This window comes from Maylandia zebra, linkage group LG15 (genome assembly GCF_041146795.1).
Source record: "Maylandia zebra isolate NMK-2024a linkage group LG15, Mzebra_GT3a, whole genome shotgun sequence".
NCBI lineage: Eukaryota > Metazoa > Chordata > Actinopteri > Cichliformes > Cichlidae > Maylandia > Maylandia zebra.
In genome coordinates this window covers 11,855,852-11,878,866 of record NC_135181.1, presented here as the reverse complement: position 1 = coordinate 11,878,866, position 23,015 = coordinate 11,855,852, and the positions used below count along the sequence as shown (strand labels likewise).

Sequence of the window (23,015 nt, the reverse complement as noted above, 5' to 3'; positions counted from 1 at the left end):
ATCTTTCATGAGTCACGATAAGGCTGAGTAGCTTCTCTGCCTGCTTAGTTAATTGCAACATATGACTGAATTCGTTGTTTGTGTTCCTGCACAGGAACTCCAGAATGACTTGGAGGCGGAGCAAGTAAAGGTCAATTCTTTAACACACATGGTGGTTGTGGTGGATGAGAATAGCGGTGAGAGTGCCACTGCTGCCCTGGAGGAGCAATTACAAGTAAGTTTTCAGGCTTTGAAGCTGATTGGCCAGCAATTTGTCATTTATCAAATAGTTTTCTTCCATTATGTTCAGAACATACGAATTTGTGTTCAGTATCTTTTAATTGCTTCCTTATGTGGATGCACTTGAGTATAAAATGCTTTGTCATTAATGAGCTACTGCTTTCATTCATTTTTTGTTCATCTTGAATTCAGTCTTTGGGTGAACGTTGGGGAGCCGTGTGCCGCTGGACTGAGGAAAGGTGGCACAAGTTGCAGGAAGTCTTTATGGTTTGGCAACAGCTTCTATCAGACCAGGTAACATATTTATGTCCTTATGCAGTACATTCATATCTTGCACAGGTTTTTCTTCCCTCCTGTTTAAATGCACATTTATAACAAACTACTTCAGGAGAGAAAAATTAAACTGTATTGAGATGATTTAAAAAATGAATCACTTGTGTCTCCACTTGGGATGAAAAGCATCAGACTTTTAAAAATAAAAACAGATTAACCCAGGCACGAGTCTCTGTGTGTAATTACAATACATTTTTTACTTCTCTGCAGAGCTTGTTTAGTATATGGTTGGTTGAAAAAGAGGAGGCCTTGAATGAAGTAAAGACGAGCAACTTTAAAGACTCCGCTGAAATCAATATGAACGTGCGCCAGTTAGCTGTAAGTATTACGCCTGTTTGTTTTGGTTGTTGGCATTTACTCTGGAAAAATATGTTGCAAATTTGAATTTCTGGCGTTGTAAATGTCAGTACAGCTTTCACTGTAATGAATGACCTTTCCATCTTTATGTATTTACTTAATTTTTTTGTCTTCCGCTCTTATAGATTTTAAAGGAAGACATGGAAAAGAAAAGGAGGGCTCTGGACAAGCTGTCTGATGCAGGACAGGATGTGATTCAGCTGCTGCGAAGTCCTGAGGCAGGAGCGAAGATCGAGGCAGACACAGAGGAGCTGACACAGCGATGGGACAGCTTGGTACAGAAGTTAGAAGACTGCTCGTTTCAGGTGTGTGACTCTATCTCAGGTGGTAAAACATGATTCTCACATGGTTAATGCTTCAAATGTATGAGCATTTACTGTTTCACCATTTTTGCAAGGGAGTCATCATATATAATATGTGTTAATGTGCTAATGATGGACCTCTTGATTGAAGTAAAACTCATGCTTGTTGTCTGTGTAGGTTCTCAGTCATCAAGGTCATGGTCTCAAGTGCAGTTGCCTTCATTTGCGTTAGTTTGAAACTTTACAAATGAGGTTAAGCCACAACAGAGTCTAAGATTAGATCAAAACATGGTTAAAAATAAAAATGAAAGCAGTGTCTTTCAAAACTGTCCACACTGCCCAACTGCTCGGCATTGCAAGCATCTTTATTTAAAAAAAATGCTTTGTATACACTACCAGTCAAAGGTTTGTTCCTACCTTCTCATTGAATATTTTTTCTTTATTTTCTTGACTATTTACATTGTAGATTCTCACCGAAGGCATCAAAACTATGAATGAACACACATAGAATTATGTAGTAAACAAAAAAAGTGTGAAGTAACTAAAAAAACATATTTTAGATTTTTCAAAACAGCCACCCTTTGCTTTGATTACAACTTTGCGCACTCTTGGCATTTTCTCGATGAGCTTCACGAGGTCGTCATCTAAAATGGTTTTGCAACAGTCTTGAAGGAGTTCCCAGAGATGCTGAGCACTTGTTGGACCTTTTGCCTTTACTCTGTGCTCCATCTCATCCCAAACCATCTCGATTGGGTTTAAGTCAGGTGACTGTGGAGGCCATCTGGCGCAGCAATCCATCACTCTTCTTCTTGGTCAAATAGCCCTTACACAGGCTGGAGGTGTGTTTGGGGGTTATTGTCCTGAAACCGGATGGGATGGCATATTGCTGCAGGATGCTCTGGTATCCATGCTGGTTCGTTTCGCTGCTTCAGTTTTGAATCAATCCCTGACAATGTTACCTGCAAAGCACTCCCCACCCCATCCTCCATGCATGTAGAGACCGTCTGTTTACCTTTTCTGTGTCACACAATGACACAGCGGGTGGAACTAAAGATCTCAAATTTGGACTCATCAGACCAATGTACAGATTTCCACTGGTCTAATGCCCATTCCTTGTGTTTTTTTGGAACAAATACATCTCTTCTGCTTGTTGCTATCCTTAGTGCTGTCTTCTTAGCAGCTATTTGACCATAAAGGCCTGATTGGCACAGTCTCCTCTAAACAGTTGATGTAGAGATTTGTCTTCGACTTGGAACTGTGTGGCATTTATCTGGGCTCTAATCTGAGGTGCTGTTAACTTGCGATTTCTGAGGCTGGTGACTCGGATGAAGTTAGGCAATGAAAACCAAGTGAAGTAAAAACCATTTCAGGTGACTGCAACATGAAGCTGAGTGAGAGAAAGCCAAGGGTTTGCAGCGCTGTCAACAAAGCAAAGGGTGGCTGCTTTCAGGAATCTAAACTATAAGACATATTTAGTCTTTTTCATCTTTTTTTTTCTTTGCTACATTATTCCTTATATTTTGCTTCATATATTTGACATCTTCATTATGTATCTACAATGTAGAAAGTAGTAAATATAAAGAAAAAACATAAATGAGAAGGTTTGTCCAAACTTTTGACTGGTAGTGTACTTTTATTTCTTTTTCTTAGCTTAGATTGATTTATCTTCCTTTCTTTTTCACTAATACTTTAACTCACTCCTCACAGCTAATGGAAGCTGTGACGGATGCTGGGATGACTCAGGTGGAAGAACAGGTCGTTGTGGATACAGTTGCCGTGGATTCGGTCACTTCAATTGACGATCAGGACCTGGCCCCACCTGCTCCCCCAAAGAAACGTCTGATGGAGACGGATGCAGAAGTCATAAGAATGTAAGAATGGGGCCATAAACAGACAGAATAAATCTCTCTACCCTACCACACACACACACACACACACACACACAGAGCAGTGTGTACATAGTGTGCATGTCTTTTGTGTTCTGCAGGTTTGAAAACAAAATTTCTGAGCTTTTGAGCTGGATAAAAACGTGGAAGATGTCCACTCAGGCACTGGCCACCACACATCCTGAGACTACACCTGATACTCCAGACCTTCAGGAGAATCTAAAGGTAGACCTGCAGACATTTAACATAATTTCAACTTCAATTTAACAAAATCTATTTTGCAGGCATAAACTTTAATATGTGTTAAACAACCACTTTAGGATTTGGAAGCAGAACTTAAAGCAAAAGAAGCCACAGTGAGTCAGATGATCCAGGGGGGAAGAGCCCTGATGGACCAGCTAGAGAGAGGTATGAAACATAGAGTAAAGGTTCCTCTTTCTGTATAAACCACCAAATTATTAAAAACAAATCATCCAAGTTTTGTCACGTATGTTCTTCTAAAGTGTGTAAAGATCTTGACTTCTATTTATTGCCTTAAGGCAGCTCAAACAACAATCTTCCATCTCCTTGTTAAACTGTGTTTTCCTCATAAGATTTTACCACTTTTCTGCAGCTGTCTGGTATTTTCTGGGTATTTACGAGCCTACGTATTTTTATTGTTATTTATTTTTAAATGCCAGAACTCTAAACATGTGTTTGTGTATTTGGAGTTTGAGTAATAAAACCCTGTCAGTCTGCAGGGTTGCTGATTTCATATAACCACTCAATGAAATGAAGAGGCACTCAGGGTTTTTACGTGTTTACGCTGCTCTGGAGGCAGTGGGAGGTGGCGGCGTGGCTAAGTTGGAGCCGACTTTTTTTAATTTTTTTTTTATTTTTTAAACGTCAAAATTTCCATTAAACAGTTTTATTCCATCAATTGCTTTTTCATCTATTTTGCCTTATCTCCACTATTTTATCCTCTGGCGTTATTACAATTATTACTTGCTAGGAGCTCCCACATAAAATCTAGAACAAAAGCTGTGACACATTCAAACATTCAAAGGCTTAAAATCAGTTAGCTGTTAAGTGCATTTGATGTGAGCCGGTGTCTTTGTTTCTATCTATAGAGGCTGTGAGTGTGGATCTGGTGAGGGCAAACATAGAGCAGCTCCAGACTGAGTGGGATGTCTGTGCGAGGGAGCTGCAGGCAGCCCGTGAGCGGGTTCTCACGCAGACCCGGCTGAGAGCGGTTTCTAATGAACTTGCAGGCTTGGACCGGGTCTTGCAGGAACAGGACCAGTGGCTGGACTCGACCGCGCCTGTAGAAAAGTGCAACAAGATGGAGCTCGGAAACCTGAAGGGGGAATGCCAGGTAAGATGTACCGTCTCACTCGCAGACACTTCAATGTCCTTTGTGTGACTTTAACCCTAAACGTCACTTGTTAAATTCCTCTCATTCAACTGCAGTTTCTTTACAAGTATTACAATTTTTACAGCAAAGATAAATCACCATTAAAATCACTGATCAGAAACCACGAGGCCACAGCAGGGATGTAGTAAATCAAGTTGAAATGCATTCAAAAGCTTGTAGAGTAGAGTAAGACACATGAAACCTCCCTCCAGTGTGTCATAATTTGAGCTTAACTTACTTGCCTGTCACTGGAAACAATGACTCCATCTGGTAAATTCCAGACCAGTCAGCTAACTCACTGCAGCAGTGTGAGTAAGATGTTTTGTAATTATTTTAGATAAATGTATGTAATTGCACAATAAAGAATCAAATGTAAATGTTTCTAATTCTCTTCAACAAACATGAGAAGTCTGAAAGCTAATTGAACGAAGTGTGGTCATGTGATCACTCCTCATTTCAAACACTGAACACATTTGTTTTCTTTTGTGCTTGTCAGTCTCGAATCGCTCAGGTCACCGCCTTCAGTCCACGACTGGAGCAGCTGTCTGCAGAGGCAGGGTCAATGGGAGCCCTGCCTTCTCTAAAAGACAACATGGTGGTGGTTTCTGCACATCATGCCTCCACCCTGCAGAAGCTGCAGAGCAGAGAAAAGGAAGTCAATGAAGGTACTGCTTAAGTGCATTGAAATAATTTCGTAAATCAATACAGTAGAAATGAAGTCCGAAACTCTGAGGAGGTCCACCTGCTTTTCCAGTGACCTGAGAGCTTTCAGATATCCTCTTATTCCTGAGATCTGCAGGGCAGAGATTTAAACTGCCCTTAAAACAAATGCCTTTATCTCTCTCGTTGCTTGTGGTGCAAAGCTTTCAGGTTTATGGGAGACTGAATGAGTAATGGTTACGATCAGCAGAGCCCTGTTCCACACGGGCTGTGTAAATTTGACATGAGCTTTTATACGAATCCTTGGCCAGCCACAAGTAATAGATGATGCCCTTATATGGCCTCCAAAAGCTCACGGAGATGCGAGTGTGTACGTGAGCGATCGTGCGTAAGATCGTACCTCTGTGCCAGCTCCGTCTCTACCTGAGGACCTGACTTGGACCTGGACGAGTTCTGAAAATAAGTCACCGTTTTACCTCTGGAATTTACGTGCGCTGATCCTGGCCAAAAAATATCCGTAAAGGGAGGCTTGAATGCTCTGCTGACTGTAGGGGGATGTGGGTGGGTGGGTGTTGTGTTTGCATGCCTGTTTTGCTGTACCTCTAGGGCTTTTATGACACTGAGGGTTTGGATGGGATCCAAGGAAAACCTTTTTGTTTCTGCCTGAAGGCGGTTTGATTCTTGCTGGGGCCCTCTCTATCACCACCCCCACCCCACACTTACACTCCAGGTTTGCTCCTTGTGTATATGAACATAGCCAGATTACGTAAGCATTAAATCACCTGGTAGTTAACAGAGAAGGGGACACAGGGGAAGGAAGACAGGAGTGGAAGTATAGAAAAATGTGCAGAGGAATAAGAGTAAAATGAAAGGTAATTGAACTAATTAAAATAAATTGGTCACTTGTGAACCTTTTGGAGGTTTGGATTTGCTATTTTGGAAATAGTGTGTTAAACTTATTTTAAGTTTAACACACAGTGCAATGTTTGGGAACCTCTTAGTGTATGGAAAACACAAGCATCTCCAACTGTAAAGAGGGAGAATCCCAAACTTGCTCACTACCCCCTTGTGGCAGAAGCTTGATGCTTAAGCCTGAATGCTAAAGTTATATTTCACAGTTTTTCCTGTCTTTTCTTCTCTGTAATTTTCTAAAAACAGCTTCTCTTCTTTGCCTTATTTCAGCCCTGGCTAATCTGGAAGCCACGCAGCTGGTACAGTCTGTGGTGGAGGGTCTAGAAGCCAGACTGGCCACTCTGAGGAACGGGATGGTTGACATGCCTACAACACAAGAGGCAGTGGAGCGGGCACAGGTGAGTTTGAATACCTCCAGATGAGTTTAAATACAGATATTCTGCTAACTGACAAGCAGACAGCTAGGACAAAAATGTGAATTCGACTGAGGAGGATATAGCTGCATTAATTAGTTGGCTAGTTAGTATTTTTGATGATCTGAGGTACTCGTTAGCACTTTAGGTTTGCTTTTTGTGCAACACGGTGTTGCAGCGGTTAGCACAGTCTCTTCTCAGCAAGAAAGATCCTGGTTCGATCATGTGCTTAAGTGGGTTTCCTCTGGGTTCTCCAGTTTCCTCCCACAGCGAGTCAGATAAAGTGCTTAAATCGTATAGAATAAAGGGGTTTATTAATGTGTGGTTAAATGTGGCTTGTATTCTAAAGCACAATGAAACTATATAAATATATAAATGTTAAATGTTATTTTGAGCCTGCTGAAAAGTTTAGCTGCTGTCATATGTGCCCTTTGACCCAAGTAATTTATTCTCATCATTCACTTTGGTTGTTTCTGTGTCCTTGTACGTACATTATCTCAGTTTTTGCTGTCCTCTTTTCCTCTGAAAGAATAACAGATCCTTGTATCAGCCAGTCACTTCCCTCTGCACTGTATTAAACCTTTGTGTAAGAGGGAAGGGTGTGTAGATTTGTTATCTGTGCATTGTTGTGCTTTGTGTGTTGCTGTGTGTGCTGGTCTCCTCCTCCATCCTTCAGTGGAATGTGGCTCCGTCTGCGCTCCTGTTATCATGGCAGATAGGGCACGGTGCCGGGGAGGGGGGCGGGGACTACGCGCATTCTGGGCAGCATGCCCGTGCATGCAGCGCGGAGCTCCTAACAGCTCAGTGTGGAGCCGCTGAACCTGTCAGTCAGTTTGTTGACCGCAACATGCAATACCATAGCAGCATGTGCGAGTTCAGGTTCCCTTTAGTCAAATGAGGCAAGGTGATAATCACCATATTGGCTCTGGTTTCTCTCTGTGTTAATGTATGACAGCACACAGTTTTTTGTAATATAGATATTTTATGTTGATGACATAAAATTAACAGCAGCACTTTTCAGTGTTTAAGCTTTGGATCCACAGTTAAACCTCACTAGTTTACTGCTGGTTTTAACCTGTTTTCCTCCTATCAAACCCCAGCTGATGGCTGCCACTCCCTGAACCTGGCTCTACAGGATGTTTCTTTCTGTTAAAAGGCAGTTTTTCCTTCCCATGGTCGCTAAGCGCTAGCTGATAAGGGGTCATTTGATTGATGGTTTTTTTTTTTTCTTCAGTGTTATTATATGGTCTTTAACTTGCAGCACCTTGAGGCTTAAAATTGAATTGAATTGCTAGGAGTGTTTATGAATAATGAGTAATTAAATTAATTTACACACTATTTAACTAAAGAGTTGAACATTTAATGAGGAACAAACCACATGCTTGTTAGGCCTTCAGTACACATGCAGATTACAATCATACCTATATTTGTTTTTGTTTTTTTGTTTTTTTTGTTTTTTGTGTCCCGTTTGGATCTTTAGCCATCAGAATTGTTGTCTTAAGGCCAAGAAAGATGCCAAGCGGATTTATTTTACCAAGTGGATCATCATGGCCTTGCCATATTGGTCCATTTGATTGACCTTTATTATAATTATGAATTAATTTTATTTTCAGTTGCTACAAACGGGACAGACATGACTGGGGGATAGGACAGGGAGAAAGAATGAAAGAAAGAGAGGGAGAGAAAGAAAACCAAAGGGGAGAAGAGACGGTGAGAAGGGGGGGGGGGGGGGAAGAAAGAGAAAAAAACAAAAAAAACAAACAAAAAAAAAAAACAAAACACCTGGGTCACCTGTATGGAGAAAAAAAAAACAGAAGAGAAAGCAAACAACAAAGAGCAACATAATAAAAAAAAACGGCACCATCACAATAAACTAGCTAGCAGTAGATATCAGTAGATACTAAATAATAAACGATATTGTGCAGCACGCAAGGTAGACAGCGCACAATGTGCTTTGAGGCAGCAGCCAAGAAAGCTGTAGTCCGCGTCTGTGAATACCCGTGTGTACACCTGTGTGCATACCTGTGTGGATCAGCATGCTTGCATTCCAAAGGTTTCTCCATGTAACGATCTGCTAGGGAGTGTGGGGGAGCCCCAGCCCCGTCCTCCAGGGTATGAAGCAGGTATGGAGGAGATCAAAACTCCAGACATCCAGAGGCCCCCAGAACACAAGAGACCAAGGAAAACCAACAGAGGGGCAGCCGCGCCACTGTCCCAGTAAGAGCTGAGGAGAGTCTCAGATGAGGGCTCACTCAGCAGCCGCGGAGCAGAAGCCAGGGGGAGTTGCAGTGACGCGCCCGTGAGCTCCGCCGGCAGCCAGCTGTGCCTGAGTGACCGAGCCCCAGGCCGAGAGGCCGGGGGCACCCCACCTCCGAAGTGACCCGAGCGAGCCCCAGGCTCCAGGCCCCGATAAGCGGCCGCCAAGGAGTGAGCCGGTGTGTACCCGGACGCCCACCCCCAGACACAAAGAACCACCAACGCATCGATACCTGAGGGAGTGCGCCACCGGCAGGGGAAGTGGTGGTGGGTGGAGATAGGCCTCCAAACCTTGGAGGGCCTGAGATGTCCCCAGAGAGGTGGCGCCTGACACCCAACCTGACATATAGACACAGACATACAGGCACACACAGACACAAACATCCATTCCCACCCTCATGCTCTCATATGCACTTACTCCACACTCAACCAACGTGGAGACAGACATAAAGAGACGCTGTACACACAATCACACTCCCCAAGCGTACTCTACAAACCGGGTCTAGGTACCCTTGCCCCTGGAGGGGGGGAACTGCACCCAGACCCAGGTGGTGTTACCCTTTTCCCTGCGGTGGGGAGAGGCAGACCGCCCCGACTCCGCAGCAGCAGGGAGGCCCCACACTCCAGACCGCAGTCGGACGGCCAACTCCTCCTAGCCCCCCCGCTCCAGCAAGCCGCAGAGAACGGGGGTGAGAGAAGACTCCAAACCTCCCTCCACCCGCTCATTGTAGTGTTGATGCATGTGTGTTTTAAGGTGCAATTAAAACCCAGGAGGGCATGGAGCTACCTGCCAGAGAGAAGCAGGTAAGCGCATAGTCCCTCCTGCTAGCCCTCAATGTCTACGTGTATTGAGGGGTGGGCAACGACGCCAGGGGTGGGGTGTACACCCTGATGGTAATTTGGACTCCGTGTATCGTGCCCACCCCCAAGATCCTATATGTATGTGTAATGAGAGTGTGAGTAATGTGAATGTCTAAGTTGTGGGATAAAATTGAGGCAGAGGCAGCCAGAAGGGGACAGGGGGGGGGGTAGCCTCCTCTGCACCCTGGTGACATACCCCTACTCCAAGGCCCTGCATGTGTGGGTGGTTGTGGTGGAGCGGGAAGAGGGAGGCAGCTGGAGATGGGGAGGGAAGGAAGGGAGGGGCAGGTGACCCCTCCCTGGGGCCAGCTCCCCCGCTGACCCCAGTAGGCACTCCCATACTCCGCGACCCGCCAGGGGAAGGGGGCCCAGGCCCATCCAGACCGGGGCCCAGCGCAGCAGCGCCCCCCGGCCCCACAGAGCCCGGGACAGTCCACCCAACCCCACCACAGAGAAAACTGCACCCACCCCACCATCCATTCATCTTCCAGACTACATGAGACAATAGACGCCCAGGCTGAGATCTTTCTCCACCTCTCCTGTATCTCCCCCTCCTGCAGAGAGTTCCTGAGGAGAGGAAAGCTCCTGCAAGGTGTTACAATCTCCCCCACCAGTTGAAGAGCCCCCCAGGCGGCTCGACGCACCGGCGGCACCCTGCGCCAGGGATGGGCCCCCATGCACCCACCCGCCCACAACCCCTATATTTGTTTTCAAGAAGCTACATTTTGCAGGGTGTATAATATATGATCAATATCTAATGACTTTATAACTTACCGCAATATGATGTACGATGTTAGTTATTTGCAGACATACTGCATTATAAGAGCCAGGTAATTTTAAATTAAAGAAAAGACACCAGAAACACGCTTCAACCATCTTATTGATGCTGCCACTTCCCTGTTGGCAATATGCGTTTGGAGCCTCAAACACAACAACCAGATGATCCCTGCAGAGTCGGGCAGAGTGTAAACAAGTAATCCATGACCTAATAAAACAAGGTTACTTTTAAACTGCATTGTTATGCCTGCAATTGTATCTGAGTAAAGATACAGATAATATTTTTTTTAGGGAAATTTTTCCGTTGTGTGACCCTGAAAGAAGAACAAATGTTTGCTGATATACTGGATTTTTAAATCGCCAAATATCATATCGGTCTTTAAATTCCTGTCAGACTCAACTTTTTGTTTTTTGTTAAACTCTGGAATAATCTCAAGTTGTTGTTGTTGTTTTTTAAATGTTTCTTTTACAAATGCAAAAATGTTTAAGAGATGTTTTCCACTCCAGGCGGTCAAATTTGTTTTCCAAGAATTCCAAGATTGATTGATTGTTTCTCAGAAATGTCATTTCAATTCTGTACTTGTGTTCACGTCAGGTCCTGTGTCTGGATATTGAGCAAACACAGCAAGCCTCTGACCCTGCAGAACTACAAAAATGGAGTCAGCTGTCCTCCCGGGCCCGTGAGGAGCTTGGCACTTTGCAGTGCATTCTGGGTAGCATGAAGGACAATCAGGTAGAGCAGCTGTCAGGGAGAATAAAGAGTCTGTTTCTGCTTAAATTATGGCTGTAGTTTACACTGTGGTTTTGCTCTTGTGCTGCATTCAGGTTCGTTTGGAGCAAGTGGAACGTTGGCTAGATGCAGTTCAGGAGCTGTTGTCTCGGGATGCCACAGGGATGGGTGACACAGAGAGTCTAAGGGAAGAACTGAATCAGTGCAAGGTGAGAGAAAAATGCAACAAAAAACAAACACTGGTGGTAATGACGCACAAACTGCTCAGAAATCAACTTGAACAATATGCTGAAGTAGGGTTTTTTGTGGGGGGCTTGGCTTGAATGAACTTTTTATTTTTTATTTTTTAAAAGATTTCCTTTCATGTTCCTATAAACAGGAGCATGTGAATGAGATGGAGCAGGTGGAAGGTTCACTGAAGCAGATGGGCGAGAATGTGAATTCGGTACAGGCAGCTGCACTACCAGGACTGGCCAGGTGGGGGCAGGACAAATTGGATGAGTGCCAGGCTCGGTGGACTTCTCTCAGCAAACAGGTGAGTTTGTTTTATTGCTTATAATTTATTTAGTGGCTGATTTATGTCATGGAAAAATAAACTGAACGCTGAAACCAAACCAGCAGCACAGCACGAACAGTCTTCATAGCAGCACAGAACAGAAGAATAACAGCTCCTTTATGCTCTTTGTGTGGATACAAACTCTGCTCAGCTGTAAGGAGCTTGTTTCTCACAGTCATGTAGGAACCTGTCTGATAACAGAGACATGGAAAGTGCATCATTACCTTGAACACAGCTAACTGTTAGTTTTGGGCCTTTTGTTTGCAGTCTTCACACAAACTATTTGTATAATAAAGTTACAATCACATATCAGTAGTACACAGAGGCTAAATAAGTTAAAACACTAATTTTACATTATAAATTACAATAACAAATTATGCATGCACAACTAACCTTAATGTTTTAATGTTAAGGTTTCATAACATGTGGTCTCACCTGTGTCCTGTACCTTTTGTTTTGTACATCATAAGTAACAGGAAGATGAAGTCCACTTCATTTCACTAATATGCTGTACTGTATATATCATTGCATAATTGCTTCATCATGAATGTAAACCATTAAAAGATCAATTAAAATGCGAGTTTCAAAGCAATATTAGAATTTCTAAAATTCTAAAAATGTGATGCCAGCTCGTTACAAACCTGATGAAATGCATTTTCCTTCCAGTTGCTGAGCCATCAGGAGCGCGTGGCAGAGAGTCAGGAGAAGCATGTGAATTTGAGGAAAGACCTGGCAGAGATGCAGGAGTGGATGGCCCAAGTTGACGAGGAGTTTCTCATGAGGGATTTTGAATACAAAAGTCCAGAGGAGCTGGAGGCATCGCTGGAAGAGATGAAGGTTGGACTGGAAGGGCGGTCAAAGAAAGCGGTGTTGAGTAATTCTTTGTGTTTGAATCTAACTCTTGCTCTCTCTCATCTTGGGTGGCCTCGGCTCTCGCAGCGGGCTAAAGAGGATGTTGTACAGAAAGAGGTGAAAGTGAAGATCCTGAAAGACAGCATCAACTTGCTGGTGTCCCGAACATCACCCACAGGTGGAGGCAGCAGGCAAGAACTGACCTCAGAGCTAGAGGGGGTACTAGCCAACTACCACAAGCTCTGTGACCGCCTCAACAGCAAGTGTCACACCCTGGAGGTAATGTAATCAATTTATTAATGTAATATATGTTGGTGGTGAATAAAAATGTAATAAATGAGCTCTACTCACATAATATATTGATTAATCTCATTATTATGAGCTTTTATTGCTTGAAACCTGTACTTAACTAAGTAAATTATAAAAAGTGGCATTTCCCCCTATTGTGTTGCATTTAAATTACCTTGAAGCTTAAGTGAAAGCTGCTATGACACATTAACATGAAGTTAATTCATGGTTTTCTGCTTGAGTGGCACGATTTTGTCGATCAGCTCAGAAGTCCCGTAGTTCAGTAGAGGAATGACATGTCGGGTTATGCAATGTGTCATTTCTTGGGCCCTCGTTTGTTAATTTTCGTGCAAAGACCAAAAGAAGCTTAAAGGGAAAATGGTGATTCTTGTTTTCAGAGCTAATCTGTAAGTGTAAAGTCCTACTTAAGGGCTCCTTTTTTGATTAAACACTGCAGAGTAAAGGTCAGGCACGTCAGAAAGCTGTGTTTATGCTTGTGTCTGCTTTTTGCCTGCAGCCTGTTTGTCACAACCTCCTCTTTGTCCGTAGAATTTGGCTGTTTAGTCTTGCTATAAAGAAGAAAATAAGCATTAAAATGTTTTATATTGTTCTTTAAGCGCCTGAACAGGGGCATGCTCATGAGTGTGGTCACCTCATAGTAACATAAAGAATTTCCCTTTTAATAGTTTTTGTGTTGCTCTGTGCTCTGTAGGAGGTTTGGTCTTGTTGGATGGAGCTGCTTCAATACCTGGACATGGAGCAGAGCTGGCTCAACACTCTGGAGGAGAAGCTCCAAGCTACTGAAAACCTGCCAGAGAGCACCGAGGCCGTTAATGAAGCCTTGGAGGTAAAAACGCACACCTGTAATCAAATTCAATGTAATTCAGTGCCACATTCCAATTTCTGTCTCATTTTTCTTTTAAACCGGCAAGCCTGTCCTAATATCCTCATCATCTAAGGGGCGGTTGACATAAAATGAAAACAATGCACCATTCTTCGTCTCAAAGTGGGAAATCTTAATATTATACATCCAACTACATAATTTTAGGAAACATGTTGATGTCAAAAGCAAATGTGGAAACAGTTTTAAAGTACACACAAGCATTTTCGACAGCTGAAGGCATGTGTCAGGAGCAAGTGTGTAAGAAATCTGATATAATTAGTTACATCTTTAATATATAAACAGAGAAGACATGAATCTTTGAATGGATTTTATCTTTTATCTTTTAATCTGCGATACAACACCATAACCTCACAAATAAACAGAGTTGTGGTCTAAACTATATTCAAACTTGTGCTTTGGATACTTGTTTTTAACATCATTAAAGATGTAAGCTGTACAATCATTCCACCTCGGAAAAAGAACAGTTCAAATAAATCATTTAAAAGCCTCAAATTACCATGACAATTATGCCTGTGATGACTGTATGTAAAGTTCTGATCACTTCTGGTTCTGTATGCATGAAGCGGCAACATTTAACAAACTAATTCTTCCATTACACGTTGAACTGGATGTTAATAACCTCATTTGTCTTTGATTTGTCTTCCAAAATTCTTCTGCTTTGCCTTGATCTGCTGCTATATCTGTAGACCGCCTGCGGCACGACTGTCAGAGTCAATTTAATCACAGTGCTGCTTCTGTAACATTGCATAGTGATGAAGGAAGTTGAAGACCCTTGAAGACAATGTTTCCCCGCTCTAGTCTGTGTCCTTATAATATATTTTTTTGACTTTTCTTTTCTCCTCCAACAAGTCCTTCTCTTTCTCTCTTCCTCTTCACTCTTTTAAATCCTGTTTCATCACCCGGCACTCGTTCCTGGCCTCTCGGTTTCCTAATCAGACCCACCCCTCTGGTGGGGGCTGTCTTTCTCTGTGTCTGTTACCTCCGGGGAAGGAAAAGCAAATTTAATGACCCCACATAAACAGTGACTGTTGGGTCCAAACCGGTGCCGTCACTATTCAAGCTCGCTCTCTCACTCGTCTCTCATTTCTCATTCAGTTATCATCTTTGTTTTGGTTTGCCGCTGTCTGACACACCCAGCCCAGCGAAATTCTGCATCTGGACTGCATCTGTTTGCTCAGCTTTTTTTGTTTTTTTGTTGTTTTTTTGTTTCTCTCTCTTTCATTCACACATACGCTTATGTACCGGAATTCATTTTTCACCCTGATGTTTTGCGCTTTTTGATCGTTTGGTTACAAGGTTAGCTCTGCTCTTCTTTTTCTTTTTAATTCATTCATGCTTTGCAAGTTTCTGTTGCAAATTTTTGGAACTGTAAAGCTTCGTCATTGTTTCAGCATCCTCAAAGGATTTGCTTTCCTCCCCTTTTTGCTTCATTCTTATTTATTCATTTTTTTCCTGATTCTTTGCGAATGTATTTATGTTTCTCTCCATCTCTTTTGTCACCACCAGTCTTTGGAGGGTGTGCTCCGCCACCCTGGGGACAACCGGACACAAATCAGAGAGCTGGGTCAGACGCTGATAGACGGGGGCATACTTGATGAGCTCATTAGTGAAAAACTAGAGGCCTTTAATTCCCGCTACGAGCAACTGAACCACCAGGTCAGGACCTTGTCTCTGTGTGTGTGTGTGTGTGTGTGTGTGTCTGTGTGTGTGTGTGTGTGTGTGTGTGTGTGCATGTTCTACATTTGTTCCTGCATAAACAGGAATGTTGCAAATTACATCTCAGTTCCTTTTTCTACGGAGAATCTGTGCTTATTCTTTTTGGGGAATTTATATCTGATTCTGTCTATTGCAAACTAGAACATGTCCATATCTGTACAGAGTTCATGCATTGACATTTCATACAGTATTTATGGAGTGCTCCTTTATTGTATCAGCTATGCTGCATGGAGAAATATGCCTCAATGTATTGTCAAATGTAATTGAGTGCAGCTAAAAGTAGAAATAATTAAGAGGCTTACAGCGAGTGTAACACTGTGTATATTAGCTATTATTTTCAGTCTTTTTCTTAGCCAATTGCACATGCATGATAAGAATAAATATAATATCTGTCTACACTAAAATCTGTGATTATAACAGATTCAAATGTGTGTCTCGGTGTCTGTGTCCTCGTCCAGGCAGTGAACCGGCAGATCAGCCTCGAGCAGCAGCTGCAGACACTGAGAGAAAACGAACAGGTGCTCCAAGCGCTGCAGGAGTCTCTGAGCCAGCTGGACCACACGCTCACCTCCTACCTCACTGATCGCATAGACGCCTTCCAGCTTCCACAGGAAGCACAGGTACAGCGCACGTGAACATAAAACACTTCTGTGTTGGTAAGACTCACCTAATGAGATCTGACACTCAGAGAAGCCTCGGAGCGTAAAGGCCCTTCATCTAACACTAATAAACTGCATATGCAATGAAATATGCTTGAACTTCAAATTGTCGTCTTAAACATAAAACCACCATAATAATGCATACTTGAATGTTCCATGTGCATTAAAAAAAAAACCCTCGGTGTATAAGGGTTGTTTTGAATTTTTCGTTAGACTATTGGAGCAGAGATCGCAGCTCACGAGGTGACAGTGGAAGAGATGAGGAGAAGAAATGTGGCCAACTTGCCTCCTAACACCGCTGATGGCAAAGCTGGCCGTGGTGGGACAATGCTGGATCACCTACAGGTAACACTGACCCCTGCTGGACAATGTTAGGAGTTGTCATGCCACCACCACTTATCATATAGCTTTAATACCTTTTACATACATTTTCTTTACTATGTGTTGGGCTAATATTACCAATAAGACATAGTAGATTTCTTCTCTTCCATTTTTACTTGTATAAAGGTTTCTGTAATCCTGAAGATGCATTTAAATTTCATTCAAAGTTTCATACTTTCTTTAACATTTCGCTGGGTAAACATTGGCTATTTTTTCGGCGATCTTTGACTTTGTTTGCCTTCTGAATTGCTCTCCGCAGAGGAAACTGAGGGAGATCTCCACAAAATATCAGCTTTTCCAGAAGCCTGCTAACTTTGAGCAGCGCATGCTGGACTGTAAGAGGGTCCTGGATGGTGCTAAAGCTGAGCTTCACATCCTGGATGTTAAAGATGTGGAACCGGAAAAAATTCAGTCTCATCTTGCTGGTTGTCTGGTAAGAAACCGACCTTTTCTTCTCTTTTCTTTCTCTCTCTCCAGTCAATCCACACAGCTACTTATTTCATGTCTTTTTCTTGGATAGAAATTGTACAAGTTGCTGAGTGAGGTGAAGCTGGAGGTGGAGACGGTGATAAAAACAGGCCGCCAGATTGTGCAGAAACAGCAGACAGAGAACCCCAAGGCCATGGACGAGCAGCTTACTGCTCTTAAATTGCTCTACAATGAACTCGGGGCGCAGGTACCTCATTCTGGGCAAATTAACACTTCCACAAAATCTAGCTTTTAACATTGAGTACTTCTGTCATAGCTCTGAGCCCTTTTTAAAGATGCCATTGTATTAATTGTCCTTACAGGTAACAGAGGGCAAACAGGACCTGGAAAAAGCTTTGTCTCTATCCCAAAAGTTCCAGAAGGAAAGTGCTGTCCTGCAGGACTGGCTGAACACAAACGAGGCCGAGCTCCAGCAGAAAAATGGCTGCGGAGACATGCCAGCTGACATCGACGCTGAGATTGCATGGGCTAATGTGAGTAGCTGTATCAGTATGTGGAAAGCTTTTTTTGTTTTTTAAACAGACATTTATTAAGAAAAAAGTGTGCTGTGAAAGTTTTAGTGAAAACAAAACCTTTCAAAACAATAGCGGTCAGTCTGTTTCTTGCCAGTAGATGGCACAGAGGGACAGTTTCTTGCCCCTAAACACATGAATCTGATTCTCTTTCTAATATGGTAATCAACATTATGAGCGGTGTGAATTATGTGTGGCTTCGTATATAATTGATGAGCTCTTCTCTGATCCCACTTTGGTAAAAAGGACTGAAAGATTTATGATTACATACACAGAACCAGGAAAAAAAATGACCCTGTTTATCCAAAAATACCCAGAAACGACATTAAAACTGAAATGCTATGAATTAATAATAGTTCACTAGTTTACATAAAGTCATTAAAAGTGCTTTAGTCCAGTAGGGTGTAGAAAGTGTTTTTGTTGTTTTTCAGCTGTGCTTGTTTTGAAACATTTATGCAGTGAAATATCTGAAAATGTTCTTCATATCTTGGTGAAGGCAGGCTGTTGTTTTAGTAACATCAGCATTATTTTTTCTTTTATATAGCAGTGTGTCAGTGTGTACATGTGCCTGTGTGATAATATTAAGACAGGTAGCTGAGGTGGCGCTGAATTATTGAAACATGGTGGTCATAACATGATCTTGTTGAATATTTTGAACTGGATGTGCTTAACCAGGGTCTGCTGAAGGAGTCGGAGCGTCGGAAGGCGGAGCTATCTGGCCTGACGGAGATCAGCGCTGGTTTGCAGACTCTGGTGGAGGGAAGTGACGCTCAGCTGGAGGACAAACTCTGTGGTCTTAATGAAGCCTGGGAACGTGTTCACACTTTGACTGAGGACTGGCTTAGCACTGTTCTTGTGAGTGCAAATACTGCATATAGAAAGACTAATAAAAGGCCGTATTGGTCACAAGATGTCATATTTTGGTTTCTTAATGAAGTCGAGCCTTCCAGCTGCTTAAATTTCATTTCATTTCTTTGCATAATTTGCAAATGCATAAAGGCTACTCTTGAGTAGATATATTTAAGGTAAAGGCAATTACCCATGTCAGCTATTACTGCATATGCATACTTTATAATGCATATCAGTAGTACAGGATTATTTAGTTGGACATGGTGAGTTTAGAAATTCTAAGAAATGTATTTAAAAGTTGCATATTCTGCTCAGTGCAAAGTGCATTACAAGATTATATTTATTAAGGATTCACAACTCACATGAAACATGCTCTTTTTGTGCTCTTTTACTCACCTGATTGCAGGAAATAAATAAATGTCAAAACCAAAAAAAAGACTTCAAATCACCTCTTTAGTGCACTGCAGCAAGTCTATGATAAAGTACAAAATGGTGAATATGTAGAACTTTTAATTGCCTAAATATCCATTTTTGGGTTGTCTAGAGTCACCAGAATGAGGTGGAAATTTTGGATGAAAACTTGGCTCACATCAGTACCTGGCTCTACCAGACCCAGATCCACCTGGATGAGGCTGAACGGCTGGCTCCAGCAGAAAGAGAAAAAGTAATAAAGGTAAGGCAGCGCAGGTTATTAGTGTGACTGGTAAAGCAACAGTAGAGCGTGAAGCTAATGTGTAGATTCTGCCTGAGTGATTCTAAAACCTGAGTTTTTTTAGAAAGCTCCCAGTGAATAAGATTCTGAGAAGGTGCATTAAAAATAAATGGCTGGGCCACTGATGCACATTGCAAATTAGCTCACATAGACACATTAATTGTGCTGCTTCTTAATGATGGTATCTTTGCTAACAACCCCAATTACCAGATTCAACTTGTAATTGACTAAAAATCACTTGGCCTACCGGTGAGAGGGACATTGCTTGCTGGCAGTTTTTTCAAGCGATGTTGAAATTTCCACATTCCAACACTTCAAATGCTTCAGGAGCCGTCCGCTTAGCGCAGCATCAGCACCATGGAAATACACACAAATACAATACTGTACTATGCCAACATGTGCGAACAAATATAGTTCTATAAAGTTGTTCTATATACAGTGGGGCAAAAAAGTATTTAGTCAGCCACCGATTGTGCAAGTTCCCCCACTTAAAATGATGACAGAGGTCAGTAATTTGCACCAGAGGTACACTTCAACTGTGAGAGACAGAATGTGAAAAAAAAATCCATGAATTCACATGGTAGGATTTGTAAACAATTTATTCGTAAATTAGGGTGGAAAATAAGTATTTGGTCACCTCAAACAAGGAAAATCTCTGGCTCTCACAGACCTGTAACGTCTTCTGTAAGAAGCTTTTCTGTCCCCCACTCGTTACCTGTATGAATGGCACCTGTTTGAACTCATCATCTGTATAAAAGACACCTGTCCACAGCCTCAAACAGTCAGACTCCAAACTCCGCCATGGCCAAGACCAAAGAGCTTTCGAAGGACACCAGGAAAAGTATTGTAGACCTGCACCAGACTGGGAAGAGTGAATCTACAATAGGCAAGCAGCTTGGTGTGAAAAAATCAACTGTGGGAGCAATCATCAGAAAATGGAAGACATACAAGACCACTGATAATCTCCCTCGATCTGGGGCCCCACGCAAGATCTCATCCCGTGGGGTCAAAATGATCATGAGAACGGTGAGCAAAGATCCCAGAACCACACGGGGGGACCTGGTGAATGACCTGCAGAGAGCTGGGACCAAAGTAACAAAGGTCACCATCAGTAACACACTACAACGGCAGGGAATCAAATCCCGCAGTGCCAGACGTGTTCCGCTGCTGAAGCCAGTGCATGTCCAGGCCCGTCTGAAGTTTGCCAGAGAGCACATGGATGATACAGCAGAGGATTGGGAGAATGTCATGTGGTCAGATGAAACCAAAGTAGAACTTTTTGGTATAAACTCAACTCGTCGTGTTTGGAGGAAGAAGAATACTGAGTTGCATCCCAAGAACACCATACCTACTGTGAAGCATGGGGGTGGAAACATCATGCTATGGGGCTGTTTTTCTGCCAAGGGGACAGGACGACTGATCCGTGTTAAGGACAGAATGAATGGGGCCATGTATCGTGAGATTTTGAGCCAAAACTTCCTTCCATCAGTGAGAACTTTGAAGATGAAACGAGGCTGGGTCTTCCAACATGACAATGATCCAAAACACACCGCCCGGGCAACAAAGGAGTGGCTCCGTAAGAAGCATTTGAAAGTCCTGGAGTGGCCTAGCCAGTCTCCAGACCTCAACCCCATAGAAAATCTGTGGCAGGAGTTGAAAGTCCGTGTTGCTCGGCGACAGCCCCAAAACATCACTGCTCTCGAGAAGATCTGCATGGAGGAATGGGCCAAAATACCAGCTACTGTGTGTGCAAACCTGGTAAAGACCTATAGTAAACGTTTGACCTCTGTTATTGCCAACAAAGGTTATGTTACAAAGTATTGAGTTGTATTTTTGTTATTGACCAAATACTTATTTTCCACCCTGATTTACGAATAAATTCTTTACAAATCCTACCATGAGAATTCATGGATTTTTTTTTCACATTCTGTCTCTCACAGTTGAAGTGTACCTCTGGTGCAAATTACTGACCTCTGTCATCATTTTAAGTGGGGGAACTTGCACAATCGGTGGCTGACTAAATACTTTTTTGCCCCACTGTAGTGTGTAACTGTTGATATAGAGCGTTATTACATTTATTGCTATTGCAATGGTTGGTATGGCACATTGACTTCTGTGGAAATTTTCGATGGCACTCATCATCAGAAAGGTTGCCGACCCCTGGGCTACACCATTCAAAATAAAAAGGTTCATGCCGGGGTCTCCAAGGCCAAAATATCGGCAGAGGACCCCTACAAAGGTTCCATTAACAAATACAACACTTCATCAAAATAGCAGATCAATTGGATCCCTCAAGATTGCCACTTTTTCTTCCAATATCACTAAACAAACCGGTGGCCACACACTTCTGAGCCGAGTGGCCAAAATTGGAGCTGCAGGAGCTGCAAATGAAGTTCCACACAAAACTTGAATGATGTTCAGCTTTTGCAGTCAGGTGTGGGAGAGCTGGAACTGAAAGGGAGCGACAGAGCATCTTTCTTTCAGAAAAAGGCCAAAAGCTCAGTGAACGTAACAGGATGCCTCTCATCACTTGCAATAGCATTTGCCTCGCTCCTAATTCGCTTCTGTACTCGCCAGCAGTTTGCTGTCTGGTGTTGCTATCTTTCTAACACTTTCCCTGGGTCTCAGAAGTGTTTCCAAACCAACAAATGATCCAAAAACTCAGAACAATTTCAATAAGAGCACAGGAACATTTTGTCTGCAGTCAAGGATAAAAGTGTTTTCTTTGTTGTGCCTCTGTGCTCAGACACTCAGTCCAGGACTCTCATTTCAGTCTGTAGTGAGCTACAACCCCAAGGTACATATATAAGGTTGCACACTGCAGTTCTCAATTAATGAAAGTGGGTGGATTGTTGCCTCCTAAAATCAGCAATTTCTTTAGTATTTGCAGTGTCTATTCATCTGTAGGTAGCGTTGTAAAATACTTTTAAGGCTTTAGAAAATGATTATCATCTCTCATCTGTCAGTCTCCATTTTACGAGTGCCTGTTGCACAAAGAGATATGCACAGTGAAATAAGAGCAGCAAAACGGCAGCAGAGACCTCGAAACGCGTTTATCTAAAGCAGATAAAGTGAATGAAAGCACCATCTTTAATCTTTGTTTGTTTAGAGGCCAACTGAAGAATCCTTTATTGTGTCTGTTGTGTCTATAAATGCTAGGATGGCGTCATACAGCTGCATTAATTTCTTAACTCTCCTTTTGCCAAGAAGAGTGAAGGTCCCCACTACATATCAGCTGAGCTTAAGGCCTCCTAACCTTGATCAGTACATGATGTCCCGAGCTCTTTAATCTGACCCAAGGCTACACTGCCAGCCGGTCTGAGGGAGGATGACTGATGGCATCAACTGATAATTCAATGACCAGCTACTCTGCGGTCTGTCCTTAGAGCATGCTGGAGGAGCTGGAGGATATCGGTCTGCGCGTGGACAACGTCAGAGATCAAGCTGTCATCCTGATGACCAGCAGGGGGCCCGCATGCCGAGATGTGGTGGAGCCCAAACTGGCTGAGCTTAACTGCAACTTTGACAAAGTCTCCCAGCACATAAAAACAGCCAAGGTATTAAAAACAGAACAAAAGAGAGATTAATTACTGCCTTGATGCAGTGTGGAATTAAATCTCACTATATCCACAGAAGGTTACACTGTCAAATAGATGCAGTCTGTTCAGCCAGTCTGTTTCTTTTCTTTTTGGCAACACAGATGCTGACGAGTCTGGAGTCAGGCACTGCTGAGGTGAACCAGCAGGTAAAGAATCTATCCTTGGTATTAAATGCAAGGGTGAAACACACCATATCTTACCAGGAGATATAATATCACAGGCAATAGGCTTATAATTAATTTTATGTAAGTTACAAATGCTGCTGCCAAGTGTTTTAAGACAAAAACACGGCCCTATTCCGTGTGTCTCTATGAATTGCAGCACAGCTGAACTCTCTTTAAGAAAGTGGTCAGATAATTAGATTGACGTGAGCAGCTCTGACTGTGTTGCCTGAGGTTT

General features: G+C 42.8%; 1 protein-coding gene across 6 annotated transcripts in view; it reads left to right on the top strand.

Annotated features, from left to right (window-relative positions):
• Nucleotides 1-23,015, top strand: part of utrn (utrophin) — a 193,250-nt gene that overhangs the window by 33,300 nt on the left and 136,935 nt on the right. For all 6 annotated transcript variants that reach the window (XM_014414047.4, XM_014414051.4, XM_014414048.4 and 3 more), the window contains 26 exons: nt 95-214; nt 412-513; nt 763-870; nt 1,035-1,214; nt 2,919-3,082; nt 3,199-3,322; nt 3,418-3,505; nt 4,207-4,451; nt 4,987-5,155; nt 6,333-6,460; nt 10,965-11,102; nt 11,195-11,308; nt 11,479-11,634; nt 12,322-12,492; nt 12,595-12,786; nt 13,508-13,642; nt 15,206-15,355; nt 15,874-16,035; nt 16,288-16,419; nt 16,715-16,888; nt 16,976-17,131; nt 17,247-17,417; nt 18,132-18,311; nt 18,850-18,978; nt 22,404-22,574; nt 22,718-22,762. In XM_014414047.4, the coding sequence (XP_014269533.3) occupies nt 95-214; nt 412-513; nt 763-870; nt 1,035-1,214; nt 2,919-3,082; nt 3,199-3,322; nt 3,418-3,505; nt 4,207-4,451; nt 4,987-5,155; nt 6,333-6,460; nt 10,965-11,102; nt 11,195-11,308; nt 11,479-11,634; nt 12,322-12,492; nt 12,595-12,786; nt 13,508-13,642; nt 15,206-15,355; nt 15,874-16,035; nt 16,288-16,419; nt 16,715-16,888; nt 16,976-17,131; nt 17,247-17,417; nt 18,132-18,311; nt 18,850-18,978; nt 22,404-22,574; nt 22,718-22,762 (3,804 nt within the window). The remainder of the gene's footprint in view (nt 1-94; nt 215-411; nt 514-762; nt 871-1,034; nt 1,215-2,918; nt 3,083-3,198; nt 3,323-3,417; nt 3,506-4,206; nt 4,452-4,986; nt 5,156-6,332; nt 6,461-10,964; nt 11,103-11,194; nt 11,309-11,478; nt 11,635-12,321; nt 12,493-12,594; nt 12,787-13,507; nt 13,643-15,205; nt 15,356-15,873; nt 16,036-16,287; nt 16,420-16,714; nt 16,889-16,975; nt 17,132-17,246; nt 17,418-18,131; nt 18,312-18,849; nt 18,979-22,403; nt 22,575-22,717; nt 22,763-23,015) is intronic.